This window comes from Vigna unguiculata, chromosome 5, assembly GCF_004118075.2.
Source record: "Vigna unguiculata cultivar IT97K-499-35 chromosome 5, ASM411807v1, whole genome shotgun sequence".
Lineage (NCBI taxonomy): Eukaryota > Viridiplantae > Streptophyta > Magnoliopsida > Fabales > Fabaceae > Vigna > Vigna unguiculata.
In genome coordinates, this window is record NC_040283.1 from 9774289 (window position 1) to 9797167 (window position 22879).

A 22879-nucleotide genomic window follows, 5' to 3' on the forward strand; every position below is an offset into this window, starting at 1 on the left:
CATTAGTGTTTACTTTCCACACAAGTAGCCCATAGTAGTTATAAAATGTTGGCAATTGAGTCATCTACCCCATCAAATTTCTCATCTCACCCCATCAAAAGCATTTGAAAAATGTTTTCCAGAGGAGGTGATTGATTTTAAAAGGAGGGGTGATTATTTCCGGAAAAAAACTTTCAGAATTGTTTATTGTGTTCCGAAAAATAAATTCTGAAACTGAGAGTGATTATTTTTGGAAAAAAACTCAGAATTGTTTATTGTGTTCCAAAAAATAACTTATGAAACTGAAGGGTGTAGGAAAAAAATGATGGGGGTGCAGGAAGCAGTTGGCTAAAATGTTAGCGATGGATGTGCATGGGTTTGCCCACATTTTAAACAATTTGTGTGTACCATTATATTATGTTAAGACTAGGATTATTTATAGTTGTATATAGAGTTAGTAGATCATATTTTTGTGGGTAAATTTTAATGATCACAAATATAAATGTGTCCTATTACATAATATCTTATATTGTTTAAGTTTCCTGAGGGTATTCTATGAAATTAAAGTTGTGCCACCTCTTCTAATTCTTTGTCTCTAGGTTGTTGTACATCTTGATCATTAATTGATAATTTAGTATGCATTAATGACATAAGTTTGTACATAATATTAAGGTATTAAGGGTTAAATATGTTTTTGATCCCTTAACTTTTAGTGAAAATTTGAATTAGTTATTCTTCAAAACTTTAACCTAATTTAGTCTCTTAATTTTATAATTGTGTGAATTTAGTTTATATAACCAAATTTTGTTAAGTTCATTTGACGTTTCAAATACATTTCATGATTGTTTCTTAGTTCAAATGTGTCAAACGATGTAAACAATTCAAATGTTATCATGAAATACATTTGAAACATTAAATAAACTTAACAAAATTTGGTAAAAATAACTAAATTCACACAATTCAAAAATTGGAGGACTAAATTGAGTTAAAATTTTGGAGAGGAATTAATTCAAAATTTTATTAAAAGTTGAGGGACCAAAAATATACTTAATATAATATTAATTATATTAAGTTCAATTTTGTCCATATAAACTTTATGTGTAATCAACATTTTTATCAATAAGGAACCTTGTGATCTCAATAATGTTTGAAAATCTACGTCAATAATTATTTGATTCTAAAATAACGCAAAAAAATTATTTTTGTATAATTTTATTGCACATTATTTGTCATATGTTTGTGCAACTTCCGCATTGGACATAAAATCAGAAGCTATATCAGAGAAAATTAATATAAAAGGAGAAAGTCATATGAATGTCTTCATCAAGATCAAGAAAAGAAGAGAAAGATCCACAAGAAAAAGAGCTTCGAGTATTCAAAGGAAGATCTTATACTAGGAAGAAATCCATGTTGGGTTTTGTGGCAACCACAATGTCTTGTCAAGAATTTAATGATATTCATTCCATTACTCAAGAATATTATGAAGTTATTTCCAATACTTCTAGAATAACTAATGCTTTGAAATGTCTTGAAAAATATTTAAAAAATGTATCTGAAGAGCTAGAGCTTTTAAAAACTAAACTTGAAATAGTGGATGATTTTATGAAGGAAAACCTTAAGCTCTTACACAAAAATGAAAAGAAGAAACAGAAACTTCATACAAAGCACAAACTTTGAAAAATTAAAAAAAAAGAAGCTGTTTTTGAAAACTGAAAGTCTTGGAAATTGTTCCAAAGTGGGAGAAGCTAGTAAGACAATAAATAAACAATCTACTAACTGAAAATACTTTATTAAGTAAAGTTCTATTCCAATCTTGTATAGGTGATAAGCTTCTCTATCTTCTTATAAGAAAATAAAAAAGAACCAATGAGATTGGATATGAGAAACAAAATTTTCATAATGAATAAATAGCATGTGTCATCACCATCTTCATCTCATTATACTACATCTTCTTCTAAAGGTATTCCTAAGAAGGAACCACAAACATAAGTTACATAACAATCTTATTCATGGTACCTAGACAATTCATAGTACCTAGACAATGGATGCTCAAGATCAAGAGGCAAAGTCGTATTCGAAGACGATCATCAACAAGGACAAATAATAGGAATTGGTCGAATAAGTATGAAACATTTACCTTCATTTAAAGAAAGATTTTTTAGTAGACATCATAAAGCATAACCTACTTAGTATGACAATGGGTGTGATGTTTTCAACAAAGACCAATGCATAGTTAAAAATTGTAATGAGACTAAATTATTTATGTTAATAAACAATGTCATTTGTATAAGATTGACAAGAATGAGTTGTCAACTTAAAAAGTCTCATGCTTTATTACTATCAAGGAATTTGAAACAGAAATTATGATCTTGGTAGTTTGAAGTTATTCAAAAAAACAACAAAAGGACAACCTTGTAAGGGGTTTGCTAGTAATGTCATTTAAAAACAATATTCTTTGTAAATCATGTGTGAAAGACAAACAAGGTAAAATATATTTTAAAAGTATAAATAAAGTTTCCAATGAAATACCTCGGGTTGATACACTTGGACTTATTTGGTCCTACAAATACTATGTCTAGATGAACAATACAATATAGTCATATCATACTATTAGTCCAGATGAAAATGAGTGAAATTCTTGAACCACAATGATGAGTCTTTTAAAATCTTACCAAATTTGTAAATGTCAATTGTTTCTATTAGAAATGATAATGGAGAAAATTTTGAAGTTGAAATTTTTTGAGCTTTTTTTGTGAAAACTATGGTATCCATACAAAAGTTTCAACTGCAAGGACACCTCAATAGAATAGTGTCGTGGAAAGGAAAATGGATCTTTATCAGAAATGACTTGAACCGTACTAAATGCAAACTCTACTCTTAAATGTTTAGGAAGAGTAGATAACGTGACTTACTATTTACAAAATAAAATTTATATTAAATCATTGATAAAAAAAAACTCCTTATGAATTGTGGAAAGCTAGTAACCAACACATTGCATTGTTAGGTGATGGTATCCTAGGAAATTCAATCTGCCTTGATATTCGAAATCAAACCAAACAAATGTCAACAAAACATTAAATGACGAAAGCCAAGTGTAGACTATGTGAGAAGAGCTTCTAATAGAAGTTCAAGCAAAAGCATCTATGGTCAGATTGGTTCACTCTTCTATTTAATAATGTATAGGCCAAACATCATGTTAAATGTTTGCTTCAGTACTTGTTTTCAATCTAACCTAAGAGAAGTACATCTTATTGCAATTTAATGCATCTTTCATTATTTAATATATGCTACTAATCTCAGACTATGCTTTAAAGAACAAGAAACATTTAAATTCCAGGGATAATATGATGTAGAATACATTTGAGACAAAATAGAAAGAAAAAGCACAAGTGGAGAATGATATTTCATTGGTGGAAACATATATCGGAGGAGAGATGAATAAGACTTAAAAGGATTAATCTAAAAGAAAGAAGATTTTTATTCAATCCATTGATTTGAAACAATACATTAGTATCTACACAGAGAGAACTGTAGTCCTAAATACAAATAAATATCTAAAATCTTCTAACAGTTTCTAGTAGTACGCTTAACATCCTCCTATCAACACTCGCTCTCACTCTAATGAATGGATATCTATCATTCCAGCATACATAAGATCATGAAATCATTTAATTGGAATTTCTTTGGTAATCAAACCTGTTAATTGAAGCCCAAGAGACATAAGAAGTAGTTATAAAGCCACCATCCAATTTCTCTTTAATAAAGTGTATTGAATATAGTGAAAATAGGTTTGAGACTAATCTCCCTAAGACATTGTATTTATAATAAAGGAGACATGGGCTAATCCCAATATACAAAATAAAAAATAATAACAAAGAAACTGAAGGTAGAAGATGAAGATAAGATATCTAAGATATCTAACACCCCCCTCAAGTTGAAACATCAAATTGTATGTGTCAAGCTTGTCAAAAATATAATCAATACTCGATCTCTGTAAAAACTTTTAGTGAAAATATCTGCTACTGATCACTTGAGTTAACGAACTCAATCTTAATGTTTCCATATACAATCTTCTCTCGAATGAAATGACAATCAATATCAATGTGTATGGTCCTCTCATGAGACAGGATCATAACTAATATGAAGAGCAACTTAATTGTCACATACAAGTGTCAGTGAGTGATCTCCAAATTGTAACTATATAAGAAATTGCTTAAGCCAAACAAGCTCACAAATGGCTGAGGTCATAACTCTATATTCTACTTCTGCATGAAATCTTGCTACAACACTGTTTTTTTTTCTTTTCCAAGAGATAAAGTTACCACCAATGGAGACACAATATCTGGATGTAGATCTTCTATCAGAAGGAGACCTTGTCCAATCAACACCTGAATAACAAACCACTCATGTATGGTTATTAGAACCATATAACAACCATTTTTCAGGAGACCCTTTAATGCACTTCAATATACAAATGATTGCATTCCAATGATCTTTACATAGGGAATTAAGAAATTGACTTACCATATTGACTACAAAGGAGATGTCAGAACGAGTAATTGTAAGATAATTCAATTTCCTAACTAACCTCTTATGTTGCTTGGAATTTGACATAGACTCCCTCCTAATTTGGTAGAAGTTTAGTATTAGGATCCATGTGTGTGTTAACAAATTTTGAATTCATAAACCAGTTTCCTTTATCTAATGCATATTTTCATTGAGATATAACAATACTATCATTGGATTGTGTAACTTTAATACCCAAGAAATATTTTAGTTTTCCAAGATCTTTGGTCTAAAACTAGTTACAAAGATGTTGTTTCATTTGGGAAATGCCATGGTTGTCACTGCATGTAAGAACGATGTCATTAACATATACTATCAAGTAGACACATCCCGTACTCGAGTGACAATAAAAGACTAAATGATATGTCTCACATCGAGACATACCAAACTGTTGAACAATGTTACTAAGTTTTCTAAAGCAAGCCTTATGATATTGTTTGAGACCATATAAGGATTTGCGAAGGTGACATACCAACTCAGAAGATTCCCTCTAAGCAACAAATTCAGGGGTTGCTCTATATAAAGTGCTTCTTGCAAATCCTCATTGAGGAACACGTTTTTAACACCCAATTGGTAGAGAGGTCATTGTTGAAGAGTAGCCATGGATATAAATCAATGAACATAAGCCATCTTTGCAACGAGAGAAAAAGTATCACCATAATCCAACCCAAAAATTTGTCTGTAACCTTTGGCCACAAGACAGGCTTTCAGGCAATCAATAGTATCATTAAGACCAGCTTTGATAGCAAAAATCCACCTATAACCAATAATAGATTTCTCAGACGGTAATGGGACAAACTCCCAAGTTCAACTATTTTGAAGAGCACTAAGTTAATCTAGCATCGCCTAACACCAACCAGGTTGGGCTAAGGTATCATGAACAAATTTTGGAATGGTCACAGAAGAAACAGATGAAAGACAGGTATAAATAGGTGAAGACAATCTATGATGACTTAAAACAATATAATGAGGAGAGGAATTTCATGTGGAATGTATACCTTTTTTAAGGGGAATTGGAAGGTCGTCGGAGCAGGAAGAGACAAAGTAGTTGGCACTTGATTCCCGTTGAAGTTGAGGAAGATGAAACTTTACCTAGTCAAGACTTAAATATGGTTGATTTGAATGATGAAGGAGATGGAAATGATGGAGCTGAAGATTGTGAATTTAACTTACAAGACTATTTGGTTTAGATGAATTATTATTTTACTCCTATATAGGTTGGATGTTGTTTTGCACCTAGTGATGTACTTTTTTATTTCATATATTATGAAGTTTACTTATGAATTTTGAGTGACAATAAAATTTGTAGGATTCTACGATACGTGTTATGATCTTCCGATTTATATTTTCCTTTCTAATCTTGAGTAAAATCTTGATTTTGACTACCATGTATATAATATATCTAATAGAGTGTTTATCTATTTCTATGTATTTGGTCCTATCATGATGAACTGGATTATGAGCAATACTAATAGTTGACATATTATCACAATGGTAATTAGTTGGTTCAGTACAACAAGTATTGACAAATTTCATTTTTAGTACAATAAGATAAAAAACTACACTCTCAATACAAAAACTTTAATTATGTTAATTTTGTTTAAACTCTACCAAAAGTTAATCTAATTAAGCATGTGTTTGGTCTTTTAATAATTGTCATGTGTGTTTATTAAATGGAAAATTAACGTTAATATATAGTTAATCTTGAAGAAGCACTAAGGGTTTTAACTTTTGTAAGCACAAAGTAAAAGGTAAAGATTTCCTTTAAGGTTAATTGCATATTATTTTTAATTTTTCTTTTTTAAACGCAAATGACAATTACTAAAGACTAAACATGTGTTTAATTACCTCAATCATTAATAGAGTTCAAACAAAATTAACAAAACTAAAGTTTTTGTAATGTGGCTTTAATTTTTTTTAGTATACTAAAAACAAAATATGTCAATACTTGTTGTATTGAACTAATTATTTACCCTTATCACAAAGAACCATAAGCTCTTGACATACCATTTTAAGATCATATAGAATAATTTACAGTCATAACAATTCACACACCTCATGTAGTTCAGAATTTAACCTTTGTACTAGACCTTGCAACAACATTGTGTTTCTTAGTTCTCAAAGTCACCAAATTTTCACCCAAGAACATGCAATACCCTTAGGTGGATTTCCTATCTATGATAGACCTTGTATAATTTACACAATTCCATTTTATTTTTTTATTCCTCTTGAATAATAGTCCCCTTCGTGAACTTGTCTTCAAGGTCTTCAAATATTGAAGGAATTTGTTCACAACTTATCAATGTCTCTCACTTGTGGATCATACATAAACTAACTAACTACACTCACACAACATATGTTATATTAGGTGTTAGGTGAGCTAAGTAAATGAGCTCCTCACAAGCCTTTGATATTAGCCTTTATTCATAGTAGAATTGTCTTCATTAGTCTCAATTCTATGGTTTTGTTTTATAGAAACTTCATTAGTCTTGCAATCAGTCTTACAATTTTATTTGAAAAGATCGAGAACATACTTTCTTTAGGAGATAAAGATTTCTTTCTCTGAGTAAGTTACTTCTATCCCAAGGCAATACTTTAATTTCAGACGTAGTACATGTACTGAAAACTATCAAATGTTTATTTCAACACTAGTGCATGTACCTCTGTAGTTAGAAGTTTAACATTGCTTAGTGGAGTTGTCATGCATAAGTAAATAATAGGGATTCCTTAGCCCCTTCTTAATTAAAAGAGAATAATAATACAAAAAGTTTCGACAGTAGCATCGATGACAATAGTGACAATTCCAACGGCAGGAGCTCCGACAAAAACTCCAGCAAAAGGTTCAGCGCTCCAACGACATCTTCGAAGAAGGTCCAACGATAGCTCTAACGACGTTTGACAATTTGTACCAGAAAAATTTGCACGAAGGTCTGTAGTTTTTGCCAGAAAAATTGTGTGAAGGTTTGCAGTTTTTGTCAGACTAATGTTGTTTTTGTTGGCCTTGAAGTACCAAACCAAATTAAATTTCTTGTGTGCTTTTATTTAAATTTGTGCTCTTATTGGTGGTTGTGTTTATGCTTAAAGAGATCACTTTCCTATTGCGTGATTTTCAACTAGTTTTTTTTTTTTTGTTAGAGCTGAGATTCTAATCTAGGGAGGAAGGGCAACAATTTGGCATGCTAAGTAGAGTCAACGTTACATGTTGTGCTTCTTTGAAAGAGGTTAATGCTGCTCATATTTTTTTGTGCAATGAGTTTTGATATGTGTGGTCTGGTCTCGTTTTGTTGAAGTGGTGTTAGTGATGGATTATCCTTGAGTATCAATGAGTTACGAGCATGTTTGTTTTAAAACATGTGAGACTTTTGGTGAAGTGAGGATATGTTGGTTCTTTAGTGGGTATTCATCAAAGTCCCACCCCGAGTAATATGAAGAATGAAGCATAAGAAAGTTTTTATAAAAATAAAGAATTGATTTAAGAGTGATTACCACAACTCAATAGGTCTATTGAGTATATGTGGGACTTGATAGTTATTTATTCATGGACACAGGTTTTGAAGTGTTGAACTAAGTTAAATAATTTATGATGTGTTTTTATTTCTGGTCTTATTTATGGATGTCCAGAAGATATTACTTTCTTATTGCATGATTCCCAACATATCTTCTCTTTGGAAAGTTAATCTTGTTCTCATCCATCCTACATCCTATGTGTTTGTAATCAGAAATGATAATTATAGAATATTCAAGTTCTTTGGGAGATTGAGAAGGGATATACAAAAAATAGTTTATATATTCATGTTTGTAATAAAAAAATTTTAGTGAAATCCTATGAAAATTTTCTCAAAGAAGAATTTGTCATTTCTTAAGAGTTGTAGGTTAATTAAATATTATTCTTTCCTATTGAATATTATTCTTGCCTATTTCCTACATGTTAGACAATCTATCACTTGTGTTAGATATAGTTTAATATTATTAAGATATTGTTAGATATTGATAACCACAATATCAAACAATATCTTCTATTTAATCTTTTTATTTTCAGTTACTCTTTTTACTTGTACCTCTCTCTATTATAAATAGATTACCCTATGTGTGGTTTATACACAAGGGAGATTAATCTCAATCCCTATTTTCTTTATTCTCAACAACTTGCAAAAAAGAATATTTTAAGTTCTATTGAGCCCTTCCTTTCAAAACCAACCTATTATTTCACACTAGTGTAAAGTAAATATTTTAAATCTAATCTCAAATAACTATACTCATTTTCCTATAAACAACTTGAAGGGAAAAAGAGGAAAAGAACTGATCATCCATCCTTGTGTCGTGATCTAATCATTGCAAAGTGATAAAAAAAGTTATTTGGTTTATTCTCCGGCTAATATTCAACATGAATAGTCCACAGTCTGGAAGCAGATTATGCCCACAGAGAACAGAAACTCCAAAATGGAGAAATAAACCTAAAACCATCTTCTTAAAACTGTGGGCCTTGCCGAAGATTGTCAAATTAAACTACAAGAGATTAAGGAAAGTTTAAGAACAAATATAAATCTTATATATGCTTAACATTATACTTTTAATATAATAACAATCTCTTAGAAAAAATACAACAATAGTCTAACATTTGAATTTCATAATAAGTAACAAATCACAGTGCATTTGTGCTAAATAAAATTCAAATATAAAATGGTCAAATCATATATAATTTCATAAAAATATAGTCAATGAACAGCCAAGATTTCAAATTTGTTAACTCGTTTTCTTAACTTTCTATAATTCCTTTTCTAACTTCAAAGTTTATATGAATCTAATAAAACGTAAACTTGCAAGTGTTTACAAGTTAACTTGAGAGTTTGTCAAGTTTGGTCCTTCTTACATGTGTCTTTGCAGCTTTTGCATGTAATGATCTAGTCTTTCTTTTATTTAACTCTCTGTAACAATCTCTCAAAATGAAGTTATTCTCAAATGTCCATACGAAGTTCGATCTGTACAGAAAATGGTTAGTCTTTTACTTTCACAGTGTCAAGAATTAAGGTTTAAATTTCAATAGAAAATATATCTACATTTAGTGTTTAATTGCATCTGCAACATAATCTTTTGCTTTCATAGATAACTGAGGGAAAATTATTCCATTTTTGTGTCTTCCCCATATTGGCGCTTGAATTCAGCATATCTAGGCACATTGGAAATAGGAAGGACAAGGTCATATAACATCAAATTCGACCAGGGATTTTTACCTAGGCCCAATGGTTAGAATTGTCGATGTTTGAAAGCTGTGGAATCAATTTATTAGAAATACAGGATAAGACTGTCTGCAACAGATTCAGAATGGATTCAATCTGCACCCAATGAGGGGAAGGGGTGAGCAGCCTTAACTGGAACTAAATTACAAAAAAGATTATCTCTGATAAAAAAATTACCCATGTAAGAGAAAAAAAAAAGGTCCAAGTTTTTTTTACTTGTTATGATGGAAACTTGGCAATTATTGAACCATCCTTGATCTTTTCATTATATTCTCTAAAACTATACAAATTCCGCAATTAAACTACTGAAAGTTTATCTTATATTGAACTTTTGAAAGTCTATCTGTATATTTCAAAATTAAGCTTTCAGATTTTTATTTGCTACACATTCCGAAATTAAACTTCCTAAAAGTCTACTTGTCACACATTCTGAAATTAAACTTTCACAGGTCTTCTCATTGACTTGAACTCAGTGTATATATTATGCACTATCTAAAATATGTAACAAATATCTTTTCAGAAGTTTAATCTCAGAATATAAAAAATAAATTTCAGTAAGACTAATACCGAAATACACAAATAAACTTAAAAAAATTTAAATTTTCGAAACAATGAAACAACTCACTTGAAACTCCAGAGCACCAAGTTGCCATGGTTTACGCAATCTATTGGATGAGATAGTGTTAATCTTTTACTGCTCTGCTGCAAAACAATGTATCCATGAGGAAGTTGGACTTTTGTAATGGCTAAAACTGCAAAACAGGGTAAGAGATAAGGAGGGCGACAATAGCCTATACCAATGCCTAGCCCTAAAGACAAATATAGACCAGACTTTCTGCAGAGAATCTCATTTCAATAGACGGTCCTTGTAATAAAGGAGCGTAGTGTTAGTGTTGGCAATATGCAAAGTTTTTACCATTATAAAACTTAGTTTTAAGTAACAAACAACAGAGTCCATTAACTATTTTCCTGTGTTACCGCCACAGAAATAAAATAGCTAGTAATGTGAAGTTATCCGAATGAAAGTTTGAATAAAAGTGATGTGATATTAATATGAAACTGTGATAACAAAGCGTATTTATCAAAAACAGTACAAGTGGTTCTACTAATGTGCATTAACATACATGTCAAAAGACACTGATTTGACAAAATGCAGAAGCAGAACTAACATGCATGACAACTGTAGGAGTCATAATGATGTGAAATTATACTTTAGGGCAGGTTAAATGATGTGCATTAACATATATGTCAACACACTTTGTGGATCAACAAAATGCAGAACTAACATGCATGCCAACTTATGGGGTCATAACGATGTAAAATTATATTTTAGAACATGAAAAATGACTATTGTAGTTTCTCAATATGTAAATCGGTGATGATTTGATAAAAATTCTTATTTATTTCTCGAAGTTTTGAAAAGTACTATAATTAAATTTTACTTTATAACTTAATAAAAAATTAGTCTCTAAATTTTACAACTTTAAATTGGTCCTTAAACATTAATGAAAAAATGGACCGAGAAAAACTTCATGACAGGATGTAATTCTTGCTTTTTTATTTATTGATGGATTATGGATTAAATTAGAATTTCCGTTCTTGATCTCAATTATCCAATTTACACATTCAAGGGAGAAAATGACCATTTACTCTTTACAATATTAGCCGTTCTAACATCTACAAGAAAACAGCCAACTAGGTTCTAAATGTGAAGTGTTATAGAATTTGAATGAAAGAAAAAATTGATTTCTTAATTGAATGCATAAGAGGCAACTGTTTTTACCTGAAATTATAGTTTAATGTGAGAGGATTCACATCTACAATATATATAACCAAATTATAATATATATATATATATATATATATAATATATATATATATAAATAAAATTAAGTGGATGTATTTATAATCTATGCTAATAAAATTTAATGGACCAATGTATCTGAATTGTATTCTATTTAGGATCAAATTGACATTAAATTGTAAATTTTAGGGACTAGATCCAAGATTTACATATTTAGGGACTATCATACGTTTATTTCTGTTTCTTTCTTTCAATAACTAAATTATCACCAGTTTACATATTTAAAGGTTAAATTGACCATTCATCTTGTTACCATCTAATGGTAAATGGTTTATCTGGTTACTAAAAGTGAACGACAGTTTCAAGTTACCCCTAAATGTTAATAAACTTTAGAAAAAAAGTCTGTAAAAGTAGCTTCTATTTTCGCATTATTTTTGGTTTAAAACATGTATGATTAAATGCAATTTAGTCCGTTATGATTAAATTGTATTTTAATAATAACCTGCAGAAAAAAAGGGTGAATTTGAAAGACAAGAGCTATATTGGTAAACCTTTTGCTAATTTATTAACAATTAGGTTTATCTTGAAACCGTAGTTCTCTTTCAAGAAGTAACCATACCTTTCTATTGCTTTTAATAGTCTCTATTTGCCTATTTTCATAAAGTGAAATTTCTGACTTAGGTAGTGCTGTAGTTGCAAAATATGTGTACTCACCTCACAGCATGCCAGATCAAAAATCTGTGTCACTTTACTATCTTACTTGGCTTCATTGCTGCACTTCTCTGTCTTACTTGTCATGAAACCAATAGTGTAAACTAAGACGGCACCTTAAGGTAGCATGGCCTTTGCTGTGTCACCATGTCAATTGATTAATCCCACACCAAGTATGAATCCAAAACCCAAATCCCAAATACCAACACACTCACCATAATTGAGCACCTTCACAGGAACAACCAACCCCACAACTCACCAAAATCCCCCACCATGTTTTACCACACCTCTTTAGCATTAACACCTGCCTCCAAAACCAAGCATGTGGCGACAAATATCACCGAAACCAGTCCCAATACTATTCTTTCTACTATCTGTTTCCTTAACTTAATATCCCTCACTCTGTTTAGCTTCAAATGACTCTGTTTTTGCCCTTAATCTTCCCTTCTAAGTACCATCACAGCAATGCTTCCGCCCTAAGCAAGCCAATAACTTCCCATAACCAATTGCAAGAACCCCATTTTAACAAGAATCACGTCAAAGCACATGTTTTAAGCACCTCCACTACCACCAACGCCAACTATATATATTCTCCATTATCCTCCCTCTCTCTGTATCACTCACCCTTGAATACAAAGATGGCTGATGTAAATGCCGCTTCATTTGAGGCCTTTCTCCAAGGCTGGATGGTGCGCCAAAATGACTTCCTTGGTGAGCTTCTCTCAGCTCATCAACAATATCAGGAGGGGAGGAGAGTAGATGTAAGGCCCTTGATCGACAGGGTCATTTGCCACTATGGTCAATACTTCGAAGAGAAATCAAAGATCGCACACCACGATATTTTTCTTATTTTCTCACCACCATGGTTTAGTTCATTAGAACAATCCTTTCTTTGGGTTGGGGGGTTCAAACCTGGAGTGGCTTTTCAGATTGTGAACACAGCTTTGGGGGACTTGACACAAGACCAAAAAGAGAAGTTGAGCCAGCTGAAACAAGAGACCAAAATGAAGGAGAGAACTTTCAATGATGACTTGGCCAAGCTTCAAGAGAGTGTGGGCGATCCCCCGCTGGTGGAAATGGCCAGAAACCAGGGCAGATTGTGTATCAACGGGTCCCCCGTGACAGACCAAGGTTCGGTCCCCAACACTTTCAAAGAGAAATTGGAGAATCTGGTCGCAAATGCAGATGCTCTGAGGACAGACACAGCTCTGAAGATTTTGAAGATACTGAGACCTGGTCAGATTGTCAAATTCATGGCTTCTGCGGCTGAGCTTCAGATCAAGGTCAGGTCTTGGGGTTCGGACAAGGATGCCCAGAATGGAGACGAAGAATGAAATAAAAAATGACAAGTTGAAGGTTTTTATGTAAGGGGTTTCTTTTTCTCTGTTTCTGGCAACTGTTTTGAGTTAAGGGATAGATGCATAGGCATTAGCATTGTAGCATCTATCATGATAGATGTATGCCTGTAATTCTGTTCCTCTCTACCTGGAGTTTCTTTTATGAGCGTCGAATAATGATGAACAAAATAAGGTCATGCAGTGCATGCTTTAGGTAGATGCTAAAGCATCAGCTTATGAGCATCAGTTTATGTTCATCAGTACCTCTGGCAGAGGTAAGCACTGTAGATTGGTTGCTGCTATATTTACCTAAAATGAATATAGTAGAAACCTAAGGGTTGTTTGTTTTCCTTTTTGTTTTTCTTTGTGTACTAAGTCCTTTTTTTCAGAGATGAACATGGTTGAATAAAATGTGAAACCCCGAAAATTACTTTTTAAATATTCCATGCACTTTGACATTGCACCAAAGTAGGTTTCTCCCTAAGGGGACCTTTTTGGTTCTGTCCCCATCAAACGGGGTTTGTTCACACAGCAAGAGCGCGACAATGTCTAACGCTTAAGCAGCAGTTTCAAACATTAAGAAACTGGAGATGCAAAAGCGGAAGTTTCAAACATTCAGAATCTACTCCCTATCCCAAGTGAAGAACAGGTAATCCTGCAGCCCATTATTCATAACGATCCCCCAAACAAAAGAAAAAAGAGTGGATGAGTACTGGAATAATATTCCAAAATAACTATTTTTCATTACCCTGTTTTGTTATCCACACAAACATTTTTTATAATTATTGAATGCTTGTGCATTGTTAGTTTATTATAAATACATAAACCAATTAAGTATAATAATCCATAAAGGAAAAGATTTTACACTTTCACAGCCCTACTTTTTTGAGCAGCCGGCTTAAAGCTGGCAAAACCAGTAATTTCCCTGCCTGTGACCAAGGTGTTTATGTCATATGTGCCTTCGAACGTGTACATAAGTTCTAAGTCAGAGAATGCCTACAAAATTTAAGAAAAGCAGAAAACATGTCTGAGAACAGAATGACCCGAACTAGGCTTAATTAAAGTTTCAGTCCCAATAAAAAAGTACCAATAGGATGTCTAGTAGTAATTGTATTTTGCAAGCTCGTGTTTATGTTTAATAATGGACAACCAGCTAGTAAAGCTTTCACTAAAAAATCAACTAAAACAACGACTATCAGAGAGTTCTTTGTGGTGTGATGAGGGACTTGAATACTTTGTGTAAAAATGTCATGATATGGAGATGCAGTTTTTGCATGAATGAAGTCTGACATCGTGGACAACGGCAGCCATTAGCATGAGGTATGATTTAGAGACCTTGGTATTTGTGTAAAACAAAATATAAATCAAGGAAACAGATCATCCTCATGTCTAATTGGCCTTCCATTTCCGTCTCCATCCAAAAAACCCACTTATTGTACATTCATTGTTCAAGGTTATGTTAGGATAATTCTTTTCTCTTTAGTATTTAAAGAAGATAAAATGAATTGATTTTTTTATAAATTAAATTAACTTATAAAGCTTAGCTTTTGAATTAGTTAGATGTTAGAGTTTTTACAAAAAATAAGTGTACAAGATCATTTTAGTTTTTAAGAGAAGCTGATTCTTTAGCCTCAATAATTTTTTGGTGAAGAAATAGAAATATATGTGCCAAAAACCCATTTCCAAACTACCCCATTTTAATCTAAATCCAATAGGAGGTTCAAAAAATAAATTTCAAGCAGGAAATTAAGCATGAGAACCTTTGCCATTAGAAAATCAGCCAAAATTCCTTTGCCACCACAAGCAATTCTCTCCACGAGGCAGCTGTTTCTCTTGCCCTCAGGGAAATCCAAGACTGAAAGATGATTGACAATTTACTATCAGTTATCTATAACCTAACTAAGAACACAACAAAGTAGCTTGCAGAAATTTTTTGTTTACTTGGTGATATTTTCTTCTATTTTGTGAGCTGAGGTGGTTCAGATATACCTTCCCAAGCTAGCATGACCTGGAGTCATTTTACCACTATCATACTACTTGCACAGACGCCAACCAACAAGAATCATTCATTGCTTGAATGCTCCCTAGCATTTGAACAAGTTTTTGTTGACTGATTTTGGAAGCTGTTAATGGTACTCCAAACTGTTTCCTCTCCATGAGGCACCTAGCAAAGATTTTGTTGCACACACAATGCACTTTAGAATTACTTTTTGCACTTTTGTGGTGAAAGCTTTTGTTGAAGTATACTAGCATGCTATCTAAGACTACCTGTGACATATCATAGATTCCAATTGATAAACCAAAAGGTTGCCAAGAAACCATGACTAGTGAAACAGCAAGTACCTGTTTTTGAGACAACTAAAACAAATAATCAATACGTAAATTAATAGACAAAATATAAGATTACAACCACGGAGTTACAAAAGGACACAGAACCCAAGATTGACCAATGCTGTACTGCTTCCTCAGGTAATAGAAGTTTTGTAAACAACAAAAACATATACCATCATTTAGTTATGTATTAAATGATGAAATCATGTTCTTGAAATAACAGCAGAGACAATTATATCATGATAATTTTACCTTGTTTGTGTCCCGAAAAGAATTTACTCTTTATATTCTGTCATCGTCAGGGACAAAGACTTCCCTCAAAACTCCGTCTCCATTTTGTACAATCCTAAGTCAAATTTTATTCTCCATTTTTATCACTGTTAAGCCTGCCGCAGCCTTTTTGACAACATATCTGAAATAACGGGTACCAGAAAAAAGGTGATAGGTTTATATATTATATTTTTTCACATATATGGGTTATGGTTATAGGGCATGGTTATGGTTATGCGGTTAGTCACTCCAAACCATCGGCTCTGATACCACTGATAGGTTTATATTTTTTCATATATGGTTTTGTTGGGAATAGTCCAAGTGTGAGTCAAAAAGTCCCACATTGGATAGAAAAGACAAAGTTAAACACTATATAAGAATAAAGACTCATAACAACATTGCCTTAAGGTTTTGGTGTAAAAGTGGTGTCTAAGGTCTTATATGTGTAAGACTATGTCATATAACCATATGAAACCACAATCTCCCAATGACCATGACCATAACTATGCCATGACCATGACCATAACTATACCATGACTATGACTATAAACCTGTTGGGATTTTTAGGGCTTTTGATAATATGAGAGATATAAGATATATATGTGATATGTTACACGGAGGAACATGTTTTTGTATTTTATTGATATACTCTATATATAGAGCAAAATATAACAAATATCAAGTATAAAATATTTAGAATATCTCACTCCTAATCTAAAATAATAACAAATTTCTAAAACTGACACATCTCTAAAACTGAAATATTTTCTAAAAACTAATTTAAATAAAAAAAAAAGATATTAAGTAATATTCTCAACATTCCTCCTTGCTTAATATCTGTTTATTTTATATCTTCAGATTTGATTCTCCATCTTTTCATGCTTGATTTTCTCCTCTTTTTGTGCTTGCAATATTTGTTTTTCTCCTTCTTCCATGGCATCACATCTTTCTTCAATTTGGCATCATCTTTCATATATCTTCTTATATCAGCATCATCTTCTTTTTCTTTGTTCGGTGTGGATTTCATTGGAGTGGCATTGGACCTTTTGTGAATATTAAAATGTGAACCTCCATCTACTTTCTTCAATTGGACATCTACTTTCTTCCAGAGATATTTATCTTCTGATTTTGATCTTTCTTTTATACTCACTTCATTTGTAGCAAATTCCTCCTTCATAAAATCCAGCGCAAATCTTTTGTCTTTCATGTGGACTTTGAATACCTCTATGTTGTTAGTATTTTTGATCACACATACTTTATTTTCAAAGGAGACCTTATAACCTTTCTCTAACAATTGAGCAACACTTAACAAATTTTGGGTAATCTCAGGAACATATAAGACATCAAAAATTAATTTGATACCTGAATGAGTTTTAATTGAAACTGTTCCTGTACCTTTCACATCAAGTTGTTCTCCATTCCCAATTCTTACCTTGGAAATATTTGATTTATTCAGCTCCTTGAAAATTTCTCTATCATGAGTCATATGGTTTGTGCAACCACTATCTATAATCCAATCTTTTGAAGATTGGTTGGTTGTGACACATGATGTTGCAACAAGTAGATCCTCCTCTGATTTATCCTCATCTGATTTATTCTCCATAATTTGAACATCTTCTTGAGAATCTTTAGATTTGCATACCTTTTCCACATGTCCCAATTGACCGCATTTGTGACATTTGACATCTGGCCTCCACCAACACCAATTGGGTTGATGACCTTTTCTCTTGCAATGGGGACAAGATGGAAAAACCTGTGTGTTGTTGTATTTGCTCCTTCTATTTTTCTTGACTATGAGAGCATTATCTTTCGTGTAATTTAAATTACCTTCAACCGCCTCATGACCTTCTCTCATCAATCTTCGTTGTTCTTGTGCTTGTAAGGCATGTATCACCTCTGTAAAGGTAATTGTAGACAAATCTTTTGTGTTTTCTAAGGAAGCAATAGATGCCTCATATCTTTCCGGAACCGTCACCAGAATTTTCTCAACGAGTCTGGAATCTGAAAACTCCTTTCCCAACAATTTTATCTTGTTGGCAATACCCAACAATTTGTTTGAGTATTCTTTAATTGTTTCCGACTCTTTCATTCTTTGCATCTCGAACTCCCTTATCAAGTTCAAAACTTTCATGCCTCGAATCTTCTCGTTCCCTTCATATTCTGCTTTCAAGTATTCCCAGATTTCTTTGGGAGACTTTAGAGTCATGATCCTGGTCATAATCATTTGTGAAACACCTGCGAACAAGCATGATTTTGCCTTTGCCTTTCTCGTTTTCTTTTCTTTATGCACTTTCATTTGAGTCGCGGTGGGATTTTCAGACAAGGGAACATCATCTTCCTCCACAAATTCCCATAGATCTAGCCCCTCTAGATATGTTTGCATCCTTACCGCCCATAGATCATAGCTTTCACCATCAAAGAGTGGAATAGCGACGTGTGACATATTTCCTTCCATTCTATCGGCAATAAGAACAATGGCTCTTGATACCAGTTGTTGGGATTTTTAGGGCTTTTGATAATATGAGAGATATAAGATATATATGTGATATGTTATACGGAGGAACATGTTTTTGTATTTTATTAATATACTCTATATATAGAGCAAAATATAACAAATATCAAGTATAAAATATTTAGAATATCTCACTCCTAATCTAAAATAATAACAAATTTCTAAAACTGACACATATCTCTAAAACTGAAATATTTTCTAAAAACTAATTTAAATAAAAAAAAAAGATATTAAGTAATATTCTCAACAAAAGATAACAAAAAGAGTACGTGTAAAACTGGTGGACGCGAACAACAAGAAACATAAAGCATGAGAGAATATGTATTTGAAAAATAATCTAAAACCCTCAATGTCTCATTGCAAAGTTTTCTTATATTCTTCTCTTTGTATGGTGCTAGTGATGTTAATATTTGCATTGGTACTCCTCTTTTATGTTTCTTTACGGGGTGCGGGGCTAAGACTTTCATCCATGAAATTTCATTCATGTTTGGATCTCCATGACCTTTAGATTATGAGATAGAATGATAATAGTTTATTCATGGATAATGATATTTCAACAAAAGTTTTTGACAAGTATTTGATAAAGGTGACGTGGCAGCGATTTTTTTTAAATTTTAATTACGAAATGGTTAGTTCACATGTGCAGCGGAAAGAGAAACCAAAATGAAATTAAATGTAAGTTAGAGAGAGAAAGTGAAGAGAGAAAAGGGGGAAAGTGAGGCAGGGAGTTGCGAAGTGAGAAAGTGAAGAGAGAAAATGGGGAAAGTGAGTCCGTCGGAGTTTGTGGTTTAGTGAAAGTGAGATTCCGGCAACCATTTCGCCGGGGAGGGGGGGGATGGAGGATAGTTATCAATGAAAGCATGAAAGATAGAGAGCAAGAGAGATAAAGCGAGAACGAGAATGAGAGAGTGATCGGAGTTAAGCATTGCAGATTAGTGGTGGATAATTGCAGTCATTGACACCGTTTGGGTGGGTTACCAGAGGCGGGTCGTAGAAGAAGTCGTCGACGACAAGGAATTCGTCATCCCGAGCGTACACAACTGTATAAACAGTTGACGCCGATATGGGTAGTAAAGACGCTGTATGTGGGTTGAGCAAAGTTTTTTGAACAAAACTGCAAGACAAACCAATAAACCTAATTAAAATGTGGTAAATACGTTATTCTTATTTCATTACTTAAGAAAAATATTTGTATGCATAACCCAATTCCAATTCAAATAATTAAGTGGGAGTAGTAGCCTCACAAGACCCTAAGTATAAACCTGATAGAAAAGCGAGGAGTAACTCGCAACTATGTGGGGAGTACACATGAACTTTTGCAATACTGCTTCAACATTGAATAAACACTATTCTTAAGTCGCCTTTTTCGACCATTGACCATCAAGTAACTCAATCACGAGGTCTAATGGACCAATTAAAATTGAATTAACGGAAGTATGTGGATTTAATATGTGCACACAACTGTATAAACAGCTGACGCCGATGTGGGGAGTAAGGACACTGTATGTGGGGAGTTGAAGCAAATTTTTTTGAACAAAACTGCAGGACAAACCAATAAACCTAATTAAAATGTGGTAAATACGTTATTCTTATTTCATTACTTAAGAAAAATATTTGTATGCATAACCCAATTCCAATTCAAATAATTAAGTGGGAGTAGTAGCCTCACAAGACCCTAAGTATAAACCTGATAGAAAAGCGGGGAGTAACTCGCAACTATGTGGGGAGTACACATGAACTTTTGCAATACTGCTTCAACATTGAATAAACACTATTCTTAAGTCGCCTTTTTCGACCATTGACCATCAAGTAACTCAATCACGAGGTCTAATGGACCAATTAAAATTGAATTAACGGAAGTATGTGGATTTAATATGTGCACACAACTGTATAAACAGCTGACGCCGATGTGGGGAGTAAGGACACTGTATGTGGGGAGTTGAAGCAAATTTTTTTGAACAAAACTGCAGGACAAACCAATAAACCTAATTAAAATGTGGTAAATACATTATTCTTATTTCATGACTTAAGAAAAATATTCGTATGCATAACCCAATTCTAATTCAATTAATTTAATGGGAGTGTACCCTCACAGAACCCCAACTATAAACGTGATAGAAAAGCGGGGAGTAACTCACAACTATGTGGGGAGTACACATGAACTTTTGCAATACTGCTTCAACATTGAACTAACACTATTCTTAAGTCGCATTTTTCGAGCATTGACCATCAAGTAACTCAATCACGAAGTCTAATGGACCAATTAAATTTGAATTAAGTGAAGTATGTGGATTTAATATGTGCACACAATTTTATAAACAGCTCACGCAGATGTGGGTAGTAAGGACGCTGTTTGTGGGGAGTTGCACCGAAGTTTTTTGAACAAAGCTGCAAGACAAACCAATAAACTTATTTAAAATTTGGTAAATACGTTATTCGTATTTCATTCGTTAAGAAACATATTCGTTTGCATAACCCAATTCCAATTCAATTAATTTAGTGGGAGTGTAGCCTCAGAGGACCCTAAGTAAAAACCTGTTACAAAAAAGGGGAGTTACTCGCTCCTATGTGGGGAGTACAGTCGGACTTTTTCAATACTGCTTCCACGTTGAATAAAAACTCTTCCTAAATCGCCTTATTCGAGTAATGGCCATGATGTAACTCAATGACGAAGTCAATCACGAAGTCCAGTACACCAATTAACATTGCATTCGCTAAATTTTGTGCTTTTTCAACTACACAAACCGGTAAAAAATATTTGACGCAGATATGGGGACTTATGCATACATATGTGGGGAGTAAAGGCAAACTTTTTTAACAAAATTGCAGAAAAAGCGAACACAATTAATATAATGTGTAAACACATCATTTGTGTTTGATTTAGCCCAACAAATATTCCTTTCCATTATCCAATCCCAATTCAAGTAATTTGGTGGGAGTGTAGACTTACTAGAGGCCAAATTCAAACCTGTAATGGTAAGTGGGGAGTTAAGTGCAACTACTTGGGGAGTGGAGTTCAACTTAATCAGTACTGCTTGCATATTGTACACAACTTTATTTAAATCTCCTTATTGGAGCATAAACAATTATGCAAATTATTGACGAAGTCCAGACCTCCAATTAACACTACTTTCACTGAATTTTGTGCTTTTTAAACTCCACAATCATGTGTAAAACATGTCACGCAGATGTGGGGAGTTATGCATATATGTTTAGGGAGTTTGGGCAAACTTTACTAAGAAAGCTGCAAAAAAAACCCAATACAATGATTTTAAATTTAGTAAATACATCAATAATATTCGATTCAGTCAGACATATATTGCTTACAATTACCACATTTTAATTAGGTTTATTGGTTTGTCCTGCAGTTTTGTTCAAAAAACTTTGCTTCAACTCCCCACATACAGCGTCCTTACTACCCACATCGGCGTCAGCTGTTTATACAGTTGTGTACGCTCGGGATGATAAATTCCTTGTCGTCGATGACTTCTTCTACGACTTGCCTCTGGTAACCCACCCAAACGGCGTCAATGACTGCAATTATCCACCACTAATTTGCAATGCTTAACTCCGATCACTCTTTCATTCTCGTTCTCGCTTTATCTCTCTTGCTCTCTATCTTTCTCGCTTTCACTGATAACTATCCTACACCCCCCCCCCCCCGGCGAAATGGTTGCCGGAATCTCACTTTCACTGAACCACAAACTTCGGCGGGCTCACTTTCCCCCTTTTCTCTCTTCACTTTCTCACTTCGCAACCCCCTGCCTCACTTTCCCCCTTTTCTCTCTTCACTTTCTCTGTCTAACTGATATTTAATTTCATTTTGGTTTCTCTTTCCGCTGCACGTGTGAACTAACCATTTCGTAATTAAAATTTAAAAAAAATCGCTGCCACATCACCTTTGTCAAATACTTGTCAAAAACTTTTGTTGAAATATCATTATCCTTTATTCATAGGTGTTATGTATATCTTACTATATGGGCCTAGCCCATCTCTATGTAACTCAATGTATCTATAGCCTAGTTGAATCCTTGCTTCCCGAAGAACACACAGTTATGGGTATCAAAATGAATTTCAGAAATTATTGCTTTTAGATTTATGGCATCCTCTCATTGTTATATCTAACTCATTT

The 22879-nt window shown here is 33.1% G+C and overlaps 1 protein-coding gene across 1 annotated transcript; it reads left to right on the plus strand.

Annotated features, from left to right (window-relative positions):
• The first annotated feature begins 12635 nt into the window (after positions 1–12635).
• Positions 12636–14073, plus strand: LOC114185413 (protein DOG1-like 4). Its single transcript, XM_028073126.1, has one exon. It carries the CDS (start codon positions 12714–12716, stop codon positions 13629–13631), a length of 918 nt encoding a protein of 305 aa, XP_027928927.1. The 5' UTR covers positions 12636–12713; the 3' UTR covers positions 13632–14073.
• The last annotated feature ends 8806 nt before the right edge of the window (positions 14074–22879 follow it).

Excerpts from the sequence above, each read along its gene's own strand:
- LOC114185413 (XM_028073126.1), top strand. The coding sequence starts at position 12,714 with ATGACTCTGTTTTTGCCCTTAATCTTCCCTTCTAAGTACCATCACAGC.